At 31.9% G+C, this 14,108-nt stretch overlaps 1 protein-coding gene across 2 annotated transcripts; it reads left to right on the top strand.

Annotated features, from left to right (window-relative positions):
- The first annotated feature begins 1,563 nt into the window (after positions 1-1,563).
- Positions 1,564-13,964, top strand: LOC111629488 (endonuclease III-like protein 1). 2 transcript variants are annotated; one of them, XM_023373406.1, is made up of 4 exons: positions 1,564-2,136; positions 5,447-5,617; positions 5,682-5,947; positions 12,615-12,993. In XM_023373406.1, exons 1-4 carry the CDS (start codon positions 1,807-1,809, stop codon positions 12,721-12,723), a joined length of 876 nt encoding a protein of 291 aa, XP_023229174.1. In that variant the 5' UTR covers positions 1,564-1,806; the 3' UTR covers positions 12,724-12,993. The 2 variants fall into 2 exon arrangements, with proteins under 2 accessions (XP_023229174.1, XP_023229173.1); XM_023373405.1 differs by lacking the exon at positions 12,615-12,993 and adding an exon at positions 13,776-13,964 and having other exon boundaries at positions 1,565-2,136.
- The last annotated feature ends 144 nt before the right edge of the window (positions 13,965-14,108 follow it).

Below are 14,108 nucleotides of genomic sequence, written 5' to 3'. Positions count from 1 at the left end.
TTCGTAAATTTTTTTATGAAACTAGTTCGACTTTTACAATAAATTTTATAGAAATGGAGCCGCATACGGAATGCCCTTAATTTCCAAGAAAATTGAGCCGCATTCAAGGTGAGATAGAAAAGATTGTTAAGAAAACCGGCAGAGTAGCCGCTCCCGGATCAAAGTTCAAGCGCTTCTTCTTCGCCGTTTTGAATTCTTGTGCCCTCATTTTTTTTACTCGAAATAAACATTTAATTAATTTGGACGCTTAAGTATAAGCTGTGTTAATTATAATTTATGAAAAAATATAATTAATTTTCACGATATTTATATAATTGATATTTGTAAAAGAATACTATAGAAGAACTAAATTGGACTATTGCCACGAGAACCGTTTTGTATCCGAAACCACACAGATGAAAGAAATTCGCTTTGTCTACCCGACGGGCCAAAGAAACAAGATTAATGAGTGTAGGATTATAGGACTGTTACGCAAAGCACAATGGGTTTATTATGATTCCAAACACAAAAATAGTTGTATTTGCATTGTGCAATCTAAAAATATCTTCGTGTCTGTCTAACTATAAACCCGGGCACGAAATGTGACCGAGTTTCAAACAATTTAGGCTTTCTTTAGAAGTTGAAATAATGTGTTTTATATGTTTAGATTCAGAAACTCGGTCCTCTCGCTCGTGGATTAGGTTAAAACTTAATCTACGAGTCCTAAAATCGAGTTTATGAAGCAATACGTTGCGCGCTCCTGGGTCAACTCCAAATTTCAAACACCAATAAACTTACAATATTAACAAAATTATTTGAGCATAATTTTCAGTTTGTATGTTTTTAATTTCTTCTTTCCAATTTTATCTAATAATAAATAGAAACCGCATCTCATAGGAAGCAAATGTTATGATTCAGCGCCTTGTAATAGAAGCATGACCGAATGCGGCATCGCCACCCGAATGATTATCAAATTTTCTATCTTTGCTTTTATAAATACATAAATGTAGATTCGTGTATTTTAATTTTATTATTCCTAATTAAAATTCTTATAGAAAAATTAATAAATTTATTAAAATATAGATAAACCTCTGTTAAACGGTCACTGAAGAAAACATTAAAAAATGGCCGTTGTTCGGAGGTGGCGGTAGTTAGAAGTTATTTCGAAAGCATTTAAAAAAAACCGTTCCAGAAAAAATGGCCGCCGTTTAAAGGTGGTTGTTATTGCGGGTCCGACTGTGTTTTCCGAAATATTATCGCTTCTACCCAAATACTAAACAATTATTTTTATAAATACTTGTAAATTATGAAGTAATTAATTACGCATTTATTATGATTTCTTATATATAAAATTAGAATTAAATTATAAAGTTCGAACGCAATTACTCGGAGCGGCCACACTTTGTCCATAATATATTGAATCGAAAAATTAAAATTAAAACTTTATTGAATTTTAATATAATTTTAATAAAACTAATAAAATTTTATTTATACATTTAATAATAATATTAATTAAAAAATTAATTAGTAACAGAAAGCATTTCTGTTTTATAATTACGTCACTGCCTCCTACACTTCAAAATTCATATTATTTTAGGTGGCGCTGTAGTAATACACGTGGTAATGGTTGGCGGGTTTTTATAACCGTTTGAATCAATATGCATTAAATTTAAGTTTAAATTGCGGTTGAATTGTTCAGTTAGTTTAAATACACATTCTTCTATGAATTACTGTCGTTAATTATACAGTTTTGGTTTAAATTGGGTAAAAGTATACTTTAAAAACATGCCAAAATTGTAGAATCTTTAGTTCTATGTTCGATTTCATATGTTTAAAGTTGTTTGTAATTTAAAATTGCCAAGTTTATTGAGAATGTTAACAAGATCAAATAAAAAATCAACAGAATCAAATGATGAAAAGAATTTTGAATCAGTTAGTAAAAATTTGACTTTAGAGAAGAATAGTCGGAAAAGTAAAGCAAAAAAAAGAAAGCACATTAGCATTACTTGCGACAAACAAGACAATAAGATTGAAAGATGGGAACCACCTTCTTGGAAAGATGTTCTAAAGAATATACAAGAGATGAGAAAGAATCGCAATGCACCAGTTGATAGCATGGGTGCTGAAAGATGTGGAGATGAAGATGCTCCAGATTGTGTATGTGATGCTTTTAGTTTTTTGAAAAATATTTTGTAGATTACCTTCTATTGTACGGAAGATTTGTTGTAACGTAAATTCTCTAGTCTGAAATGCTTTCATAACAATTTAACAAGCAACTATTCAATAGAGGTATTAAACCAATCATTATAATGAAACTGATATTAATTATCAGTATAATGAAATACATAATGTCCACGCAATGATGGATTTAGATTTTATATTTTATATGTTGTCTGCTATCTGTAAATTTATATGAGGTGTGATCAAAAGTTCCAAGAATGATTTTTTATTAAATAAATGAAAGCACTTATTGCTACTTAGAATGGATCACCATTAAAGTAGTCTCCTTGAGATAAAGGGTGAACATGCCAAAATTGGGACACCATGATCAATTTATACAGATTTAAATTCAACAATTAGAGCTAATGGTTTTTTAGCAAAAGGTACTTGGTATATGTATGAAATAAAAAATTACAATAGCATTTAATTCACTAACTGTCCAAACATTGGCATCAGAATTGGAATGTTGCAAACTGATTTTGCACGTGTATAGTGAAAGATCCATGTCTTTGTGTAAAAATCTTGCACAGAGTGTAAAACTTTCAAAATATACAGTTGCAAAAGCCTTGAAAAACTTCAGAGAATTTCTCGCTATTAAGGAAAAGTACAGTAGTGGTGATAAATAGGGAATTTAATTCTGACAAATAGCAAAAGGTTTGATAATTGTTCAAAGAAAATCAAAACCTTATTGAAATTGAAAATATCTCAATGTTCAAAAAGTGAAATTATGAGCTAGACTGAAGAGTTACAAAGCCCAGATTGTTCCAGATCTGGATGCAAAACAAAATTTAGTAGTGAAATCCAGATAGTGACAGTTTGTTGTCCAAGTACCAGTGTATTGTGATGGATGATGAAAGATATTGTTTTGCCAACTTTAGAAAGTCTTGCTGTTCAGATTTTTACACCTCTTCTAATTGTGAAAATGCTATGGAGCACTGTAAGGTAATAAATATAATAAAAAACTGTAAGGTAATAAATAAATAAGGTAATAAATATGGCTAGGTTTCCTAATTACTTTATGATATGGCAAGCCATCTAACATTGAAGACATTTTTTCAGACAATCTTTTAAAACAATGTCTTTAAAACTTTTGCCTTTCTTGAAGCTACATACTGATAAGCCACTGCTCTTGTCAGACTTCAACCTTGTCACTATAGTATTATAATGATGTTAAAAAATGGTATCAGGATAATAGTATTGTATTCTAAGAGAATTTACCAGCAAACACACCAGTACTCTGGCCAATCGAACAGTATTGGTTGGTTGTTAAAAGAATTTTGAAAAGAAAACAAGTAAAATTGTTCAAAATGAAGAAAGTTTTTAATGCAAATGGATTTGGGCATCAAATAAAGTAACTAACAGCCTTGTGCATAAGCTTGACTAGTAATTTTGTAAAGTCCATTCAGCAGGTTATGGTGTTGCTTAAGGTGTTGTAATTACAAAAGTAATGTGCTATTTTAAAATAAATAAGATTAATTTTGTATCTCCTGTTCATTTTTTTATTTGTGGGAATTTTCAGTGTCTTGATTTTGGCATGTTTACCCTTTATTGTACACTTTCCAGGATTTCTAGAGCAGCTGGAATAGTTCTGGAACTTGGATTTTGCAATGGCCTTCAGAGTACTTATTACGTCTTCACGTATGGTATCCATATCTTTGAAAGTTTCTTATTTCAATAGAATTTTCAGTTTTTGGAAAAGGAAAAAGTTGGAAGAATCTAAATCTGACAAATGGAGAGGGTGTTCAACCAATGCAATTTTGACCAAATACTGGTTCACAGACTGCCTCTTGACATGGTGCATTATGTTGAATAAACCATGCTTTTTACTGTCATTTTGTGGCTTCTTAGCAGTTTGTGGATTTCTGAGGCCATTTTTTTTCTAATTTTACACAAAATTTGAAATTTGAAGTTGCTCCTGTAAGTCTGACATTTTGAAATGCAACACCAGCACCACAGATGATCTCCCATCTTCATGCTTCTCTGCTACTTGTGAGCCACCAAGATGATATTTAGTACACAAACACCCTAATGTTTAGCTAATTTCTAGGGTGCAGTGCAACATATACCTGCCAACACTTCATATTTGTTAAAAAAGAATTCTTGGAACTTATTTGTCACACCTTGCTTAAAGAACTACTGGTTACTATTAAATATTATGGATATTCACTACATGATATTGATTTTTAAGTAAATGAGCTGTTCAAGGCCAAACTAATTAACTCCATTTGTAATTTTTTGGTATAATCATTATTATTTTTACATTTTTCATGTAACTAATTTTATATATTGTTTTAATGTAATGAAATACAAAAATGTTTATTTAAATTTAAAGTTTAAAAGGACTTTTGATTAATTTTTATTATATTGATGTAAAAACTATAGTAATACAGTAGAGCAGGGATGGCCAACACGTAGACTGTGGTTGACCGGTCGACTGCAAAGGTTTTGAAAGTAGCCCACGAAGCTAAAGTTGAACAATTTGCTTTCACTTAAATTAATGTTTAAAATTTGATAATTTATTCTTACAATAATAGACTGTCTTTGCAACGTACCCATACTGTTTGTATTTATTCCGATGAACAATGCAAATGAATGTTAATGCATGCACACATAAAAATCCTAGAATTGTTTGCCCATATTCATAGTTGCCCGCAGACTATATTTTACCAAAAACATAGCCCCTAAGCGATAAAAGTTTGGCCACACCTGCAGTAGAGCATTGATTATCCTTGATCAACCAAAACATTGGTTAATCGACAGCATTCCAGTTGGCAAATTTAAATTTCCACTAGTGCTGTGGCACTAGTGGAAATTTAAATTTTAGTATGGGCTACTCCAATTGTTATGTAGTATGGGCTACTCCAATACTAACATAACATGTAGTACGGGCTACTTCAATTTTAGTATGGGCTACTCCAATATTAATTTTGTTGGTGTGCGTATTTTAGCTGGCAGCACTGGCGCAACCATGAGAGGGTACTTAAGGACACACGAGAATTTGAATGAATTTCAACATGGGATAGGTTAATATATTTTTCCGTACATAATCGGTTATCCAAACAACCCCAATCCTGAATTGTTTCGGATAATCGATGCTCTACTGTACCTGCATTGTTAAGTTTATTATTTATGTGCAAAGTTATATTGCATAATTCTTTCGTTTATAATTAAATTACTACAGATATTAATGCAAAAAGATGCATTAATACCTTTATAAACTTAAATTATTACCTTCATTCATTTATAGGTTTATCGCTATCAGACATTAATATCCTTGATGCTTTCAAGTCAAACCAAAGATGATGTTACATATGCAGCAATGACACGCCTGAAAGAACACGGATTGACAGTAGAAAATATTTTAAAGACAAATGATAAGAAGTTGGGAGAACTCATATATCCTGTAGGATTTTGGAAGGTACAGTTAAAAGTTTTCTATAAAGGTATAAAAATACTTCTATAAACTAACATTCAAATTTTAGAGGAAAGTAGAATATATCCGTAAAACAACCAAAATACTGTCAGAAAAATATAATGGAGACATCCCAGACACATTGAAAGAGTTATGTCTGCTTCCAGGCGTTGGACCAAAAATGGCACATCTGGCAATGTCGATTGCTTGGAAGAAAACAGTGGGTATATCAGTAGACACCCACGTTCACAGAATTGCCAACCGGCTGCATTGGGTTGGAAAACAGACTTCCACACCTGAAGATACTCGTGTTCAGCTAGAAAGTTGGTTACCTAGGTAAGATTTTTTTTTTATTTAAATTCTTAGAAAAAAATTTAAACCTGATAATTAGTAGATATTTAAAACCTTTTAAGAGCTGTTCAGATAGCTGAGACACAGATGTCAGCCTGTCATTCTGAGGAACCAGGATCAAAGTAAGTGATCCTGAGAATTTTACATGGGCAGTCTATCTTAATTATGCCAGACCCATATAGGGCAGCTTGGAAAAGTCAAGCTGCTCTATTGTGGGCCTGGCTGAATGTATAATAAACTTGAGAAAAGGCCTGCTTAGTGTTCATAGGGTGGAGTCAAAAAAATTCCTTTTGTAACTATTATATTAAGATATAAATTTCTTTAAATTCTGTTTTAGAATATACCAGAAGAATAACATCCTTACAAAAAAAATTGTTAATAATTATTGCATTTAGTAAAACAATTTAATTTTCTTGAATATTTATTAACATTTTCAGAAATATAAAACAATTCTTCTAGAAACTATAGATCTAGAATGCTTATAACTTGGATTTTGAGGCTATATAAATTCATTTGATAGGCTGTTTGAAATGATCTGCCGTCAAATAAAATGACTAATCCTATTTAGTAATGAAAAATGTTTTATTAAATTATAAAATTCCAATTTAAAATTGATTATCATCAAAGAAATGTATGTTTAGTGATGTGCCGGATATCCATATCCGTATCCGTATCCGCGGATATCCGAGGGAAAAAAAAGATCCGTATCCATATCCATATCCGTTACTTTTTAGCGGATCTTTAACGGATCTTTTATCTTAATGAATTTCATTACTTATATGAAATTTTAAAGATAGGTAGCAATAGCACATTCGTCATTTACTATCGTAAAATATTTCCATATTACACTACTAAATTTTTTTGTCAACATTGTTTTTATTTTAATTTAACTCAACACTCTCCAAAAAACAAACGTAATCTACGCTATCCCGTGTCACACTAGCCACAAACCAGTGTTTCTCAACGTGGGGCCCACGCCCCACAGGGGGCAATTGGATTGCTAAAGAAGGCAATTCGAAAATGGACTTGTACTTGTCCAGAGTTTGAGTTAACCGTATAGCCGCTGTATATGTTAGGGAGACATAAGAATTTTAGAAAGGCTTAGGTGGGGCATAGCACAAAAAAGGTTGGGAAACACTGCACTAAACTATTGTGGCGGTACGCTATATTTTTGTAAATATTAATTTTAGTTTAGTTTCGTTTCTTCTTTCTACCCTTTGTTCTATTGTTCTATTTTCTTCTAGAACTTTCTTATCTATTCCCTGTCCCTTGGGTGGGATGAGCAGTTCCTAGAAATTTGAGGAGCAAAGGTGTAAACAGGAGCCGGAGAAAAAAGAGAAGTGACGTAGCAGGTCATTCGTAAACCGGACGGCAGAGTGTACGGACGAGGTGAGAATACTGGGAGTCGTATTTTCAATGACCGGATAGTTCAGAAATAAGTTCAGAAAAAAGATCCTGTTTTAAGGTCGTATTGACGACTGTGGAAGGAAAAATCCTAATTATTGAAGAAGAGAACTGGCCAGTTATAGGAGAAGGACGTGTGTTATCCCACCCAACAGTACGCATAAAGAAACAAGCCGAAAAAAGGGACAAAACCCCAGATATCCCTATTTCTATCTTATCTACCATTTTTTCTGTCTTCTTAATTCTATCCCTTTTTCTGTTATTAGTGTTAAGTTAGTGTTTAAGGTTAGTTTTAAGGTTCCGGGTTATATTGTCGCGATCGGGATCTGTATTGTACACGTGCTTTGGATACAGCGAACTATTATTATCGCTGTAATTTCGCATGCTACTGTTTGTACCGTGAAGTTGGAATCCCCCGAAATAGAATCTGTATAAAGACGCGAAATAGCTTAATTGGAAAATTATATCAACTTTTGTTACTTTATCCTGTCTGCCTTTGTGGTGAATTCTAATTTAGCACATTTTTACACCATAAACAAAAACACGCGCAGTGCAAGTCAAAACACGTCACGTTATTAACGCAAAGCGTCAACTATCGGTCCAAGGTCACACACACCGGCGCCGACTGAGTACGAAAGTTGAGATCCGTATCCGTATCCGCGGATCTAGACACGAATGATCCGTATCCGTATCCGCGGATATACATTTTTAACGATCCGGCACATCACTATGTATGTTTTAAAGCATAAATTTTTCATTTTGCAATTGATTCTCATCAAAAAATTTTGTTGTTTTATAAAGGCCCCATTTATAAATTATATATTTATTTAGTGACCTGTTTGTTTTGAAAACCCAATTTACATAATTTATTACATAAAATGTCCATTTTCACTTTGAAGATTAAAATTGGGAGAGGGAAGTTTCACACATTTTTTTTTACTCTTTCTCCTCACATATTCTTCATGTTGTAATCAATCATCATCCCGTATAATGTCTAAGAATGCTTTTCCAATCTTCCTTGTTGAGGTAAGGCCTTTCATGTGATACGTTATCATCTGATTTGTCAAATTAATTTTTCCAATCGGTAAGTTCCATACTTCCAGAACTTGAGTTCTCAGAAAGCTTTTTTCTGCATCCACACAAGTGACAACATACTAACAATCTCATGCAGTAGTATTTGTATTTAGGAAATTATTATCTAACTTGAATTTCTCTTAGTTGAAAACTGTGCAAAGTGGTGGCTATTTCGATGATATTTAGTGAGTGGAAAGTTAAAAAATCAGCTCGATAGATTGGAGAAATGTGCAGAATTGATGTAACAACCCTGCTTTAGAATGCAACTGCTAGATTTTGCTATATTCTCTTGCAATCTTGTGATTTCTACAAGAAGCCTACTGTTACATTTAATCAATGAGGGGCCCTAATAATCTATCTAGATTTTTGGACCTTATCAATCAAATAAACTATAAAATGTTTGATATTAAGTGGACATCCAAGTTTAAACCTAGTGTTTTTCTTGTTGTTATGTATTATTCTTGTAACAGAAAATTTTCAGTTACTTATATTTGTTAGCTTTCAGGTATCCTTATTATCATTTGGTTAGATATATAGCAACATTACAACAGAAAAAAACTAAACTATATAAAGTATTGAACAGTTCTATAGTCCATTTGCTACAAGTTTGTGGATGCTTCTTCAAGAAATAGTTTGCAAAAGCAGTATTTTTTCCCTTACAGTTATCTCTAGTACTTTTATAATAATTAATGGATGTTTACAGCTTTATTGGGATGCTGATGTTGCTTCTATAATGAGACAGATAATGTAGGGAGATGTATTTTCTAGCGTACAGTGACGAGGTGGCTTCTTTACTGCTTTGTTTCATGCACACATATACAAAGCAAACATCCTACTATAGGTACTATTATCTGTATGGAGATTATATCATTTACAGTATATCTTTCAACTAATAATAATATGTTTCAGCAAGGTTCAATGACAGCAATATATGTACAACAATGCAAAAATCCATGATCAGAGGTTGATTAAAATGCCTTTATAAATACAGCCTATTTTAAATAGATCAAGAAAGAGAGTCAAGATGAACAAAACACACTCAATAAATATATATCTCAGAACATATTTTTATTGAATTGCATGTAAAAATGTTAAAAATTCATAAACAGGCCTAAACAAGAATATAACTGAAAAATTTTTGACTTTCTGAAGGTTTGATTTATCATTTCCAGAACAAATATCTCATCTTCAACAGTTGGTTTATCATTATCTCTTTTACATTTAGCCTGTTAGTATAAATGTAAAAGTGACAAGGTAGAAATTATAAATTCAAACCATCATTTATGCAATATAAAACAATACAGGAAAAACTGTCTTAACCATTAAATTACTTTTATCTTCTTTCACAAAATACTGTTCTGCTCCAGAAATTTTCATACCTTTCTTCAGTGTATCTTCTATAATTACTGTCAATATTTTTTAGCTTCTCCAGTGTCATCATCATCAGTCTTTCTTCTTCTGTTTTCAAATATGCTTTTCTTACAACTCTTTTCTATTTACCTTTTTACTTCAAAAAAGTTAATCACCCATTCCAAATCTTTGTATTTTTGGAATTTAAAATGCCTTTTTTTATGTTGCTGGTAATGGAAATGCTATTATAAGAGCTTATGCATAAAATAACCAAGTTGCATTATCTAAACTTTATAAAAAACTTTCTATGGCATCTTTCCAGCTGAATCAAATGGATTGTATTCAGGATCATGTGAAGGATTCATTCTCTGACACAAAGTTACTGGGACTTTATTCATCTTGATCCATATTTGTTCCAAATAAGTTATTCTTGTCATAGTACAGTTATCCCTCGTATAATGTGGTAGTTAGGTTCCGAAAAACTGCCATATTATGCAAATCCATGCTATACGAAACAAAGGACTAATGCAAAACATGGGATTATGTTCCAGAAGTTAGCAAAAGTATACAATTCTTGTTATTAAAAGAAATATGTTTATTAAAGCAATCAATAATTAATTAACAATCAGAATTAAGAGTACTGTATTGCATATTAATATTAATTTTAGTTAAATTGGGGTGTTTTTCTTTTTACAAAGTATTGTTGTCATCTCAGATTTTTTGTCAATCTTCATCAGGAGTAGCGGCAACATTTTCATATTTTTAGTTTTATCAAAAAAAATTCTTATAGATGACAAAATAAAAATATGTTATTAATTGAAAATTTGTTCTAGTGGGTTGCATTTGTTCAGTCAAGTACCGAGTGACTTTTTTTCAGAATTTGTGTCCGAATACAAAGATACTGCTATATTTTGTTCATTTTATGAATGATTGCTTACCTACAGGTTAAAAAAAGTTTAATAGCATTTATCTAAAAATGTTTAATCTTCATATTTAGTAAAGTTTATTTAATCTATAAAAAAAAAACACAGTGACAGTATTAAGGGCTAATGTTTGAAAGCAACAACAGTTGGCTGATAGGAAAGTTAGGACAACAAAGAAGAGAATTGCACTATCAGTTTTCATTAAAGTAAACCTGACAAAAGTGTGAAATAATTGAAAATTTCAATATTCTAAAATTCATGGACAAATTTGAGATCACATGCGTGCTTACTTGAATTTAAAAAAATAACAAAGAATTGTGAAATTTTGTATGGAGGATTTCCAAAACAGAAGTTTTATTGTATGGGGGATATCCCCAATTTTCAAACCGTGTTGTAGAATATTGAATTATATGTTGACCATTTTGGTCAAATACCTGTTGTCATCGTTTCTGGTAGTAGCACGATTTCACATTCATAAAAGTTTTGATCATTGCTTACAAAAAACCAATCCAAGTGATTTTTGACATTGTCATTTCAAGTAAATGTCTTACAGTTAAAAAAATTGTATAGACCGGAACAAGTAATAATCCGAGTGTGCTCGATCTGGCAAATACAGTTTGTGTGATAGCACGTCCCATCTAAGTTGTAACAGTTTCTGACAAGTTACCAAACTTGTGTGAAATTTGACATTATTATGGTAAAACACTACAGCTGTTCTTTTTTTTTATCAATTCTGGCTGGCTTTTTCTGTTTGATGATATTATGCAATTTGTTTACTCGAATGCAGTTCACTTTCCAATCAATTGTCAAATTGTCTGGTAAAAGCTCCAAAAAAAATTTTCTTAATTTCCCACCAAATAGAGCATTTCTCTTTAAGAACTCATGGAATTCATATATCGAGCTTTGAAACGAAACCAATTTGTTTCAAGTACTCATAAACAGTTTAATTTGACAAATTTAATCTCTTAGTGATTTCATGTGTTGTTATTCCACAGTTTGCTTCAATCGGTACTTTTATTTTGTTTTCATTGGCTTCAATTCAAATTCAATTGTTTTCATTTGTTTTCATTGGCTTCAGTCCATAGCATGGTGCATCTTCAATACTGAAATTGCGAGAAAGAAATTTTGTAAACCAGTTTTGGCACTGTTGTTCTGTCAACACATCACCATACATGTCACACGATTTTTTCTCGCTTGAATGGCATTTTTGTTTTTTGGTAATAAAAAAGTAAAATATGCCGAAGATGCTGCTTTTGATCTTCCATATTTCATGGGACACAAAAAATAAACAATTGCACGAAATCAAACAAATTTTTTTACAAATAAGCCATAAAATGCTAGCTGTCAAAATATATAATGATAATACGGTTTAGAACGAAAATGGTGGGAAAAATACCACTAATCCGTCTAGTGATAAAAAAAACGAACTTACTTTCCGAACAACTCAATATATCTGATTTTTGTTCTCATTGTGAAGCTCCAGAAGTGGGTCAAAATTCATGCACAGAAAATGTTTTAATTTCGTATGAAAAAAAATTTTAATAATTATAATTATTATTTCATATTGTAAAAAGAAACCATCAAATGCAAAATGAATATTTTATGTCCATATAAAGACATATCTGTAGAAATTTCTGAGAAAAAACGAATTTCTCAGAATGAAACAATAGATGAATTTGAGTGCTTAGATCTAATATCTTCGATAGGAATCAAATTGTTGGTCGGTATTGACTCACCCCACGATCTGGGCTCTGATCTCGTTACAATTCATAATGGGGAGGGGGGACCAATTAGAGAACAGGGGTAGATTGGCATTGACCTATCGGAATGTTCGATCTGGGACCCAGAAAAAACTTATAAAAACCGCACAAAAAAAAGGATGTGACATTCTTGGTTCTTAGTTCGATGTGCTCTGCTCCTGGATTTTTCCTGCGGTTCAACAACGGAAACTTGGTCGTCGTTCTGGAAGAAGTTTTCACCATCCCATCCTGGCAAGTTTCGCCAAGTTAACCTGCTACAAGAATCACCCCTTCAAGTTGTGCTGTGTGCCCCGCAGCCTACGTTTTCCTCATCATCTTCGCCAGAAGGAGAGAAGATCGTCGAAAAGACTGAACTTTATTTACAAACTGATTCACTCTGCGGATAGGCCTTATGCCGAAGTAAAACAGTAGTTGTAAGTGAAATTTTTATATTTAATAAACAGTTTGCGATGGAAGACCTGTCTCAATAAGTTTTTCCACTCCCATGCGACAGTGCTCACCGCTCGATTGTCGCGACACATTCTCCCCAATCAGCAAACCTCACATCATATAAGATGTTTATATAACAAAAATGTCTGTCTGTTTAACAAATCATATACTTTGAACATTGTTTATTAATTTATGAACTATTTTAAGGCATTGTAAACATGCACAGTAAAATCTGTCTAAATGGTAAATAAATTTTTGAACACAATGATTTTGTACACAAAATAAGCTGGGAATCTGTCTAGCTAAATTCTGAATTGTAATTAATGCTGTAACTTTTTGACTTGGATACAATTAATTTCTTGCTGACAAAAATTACAGCATTTTTTTGTTAAGAAACTTTTCCTGACAATACAACACTGCCATTTCTTCCCAACACTAGAAGAGAATTAATAAAAACAATCCTCTATTAAATTTTCTGCTTAGTATCATCACATTTGATTTTGAGAAAGTTTTACTGTACATAATTTAAATACTAAATTTAAAAAATGAGCTAATAATTTATCTATTCCATATGTAAACATATTTTCCTATAATTCTCAATACTATCCAGTTACTAATCAAGAATTTTTTAAACTCTTGGACATTATGATGACCCTTTTTTTTTTGTTTTTAGAAAACTCATTGTTTGGCCAAACCCACAAGAAGGCAGCCAGACGATGAGAGACTGATCCCCAAAAAATGACTAGTTTTTTTTTATCCTGGGTCCTCAGCAGTAGGCTGCCATCCAGCTGTCTTCTAATTTTGAGAATTTACTCAGTTTTAGATCTGTAATTTATTTTTTAGAAATGATAATTAAAAATTTGTTTTTTCCAGGGAACATTGGCGAGAGATCAATCCACTTTTGGTAGGGTTTGGACAGACCATCTGTCTTCCGGTTAGACCAAATTGTTCCCAGTGTTTGAACAAATCTCTCTGTCCATTTGGTAAAAGATTGTAATCATTCTTGCCTGTTAAATTTCTTAATAAATTATATTTTTAATGCATATAATGACATTGTCTATGATTATTCATTAAGATAGACATACTACAAATATAGGAGCCTACAAAAAGAAAATTCAATCTTGGATGTTTGGTAACTTTACATTCCTCTTCAAAAATGTAAAATGAGTGAAGATGAATCACAAGATTTGACAATTAACTGTATTG

Source organism: Centruroides sculpturatus, unplaced genomic scaffold, assembly GCF_000671375.1.
Source record: "Centruroides sculpturatus isolate CEXI.00-Female unplaced genomic scaffold, Cexi_2.0 scaffold85, whole genome shotgun sequence".
Taxonomy (NCBI): Eukaryota; Metazoa; Arthropoda; class Arachnida; order Scorpiones; family Buthidae; genus Centruroides; species Centruroides sculpturatus.
The sequence above is the reverse complement of the archived record's forward strand: the minus strand, read 5'-3'. Positions and strand labels throughout refer to the sequence as shown.

Excerpts from the sequence above, each read along its gene's own strand:
- LOC111629488 (XM_023373405.1), top strand. The coding sequence starts at position 1,807 with ATGTTTAAAGTTGTTTGTAATTTAAAATTGCCAAGTTTATTGAGAATG. Across the intron at positions 5,618-5,681 it reads ATCCTGTAGGATTTTGGAAG|AGGAAAGTAGAATATATCCG; the intron begins GTACAGTTAAAA and ends TTCAAATTTTAG. Across the intron at positions 5,948-13,775 it reads CTAGAAAGTTGGTTACCTAG|GGAACATTGGCGAGAGATCA; the intron begins GTAAGATTTTTT and ends TGTTTTTTCCAG.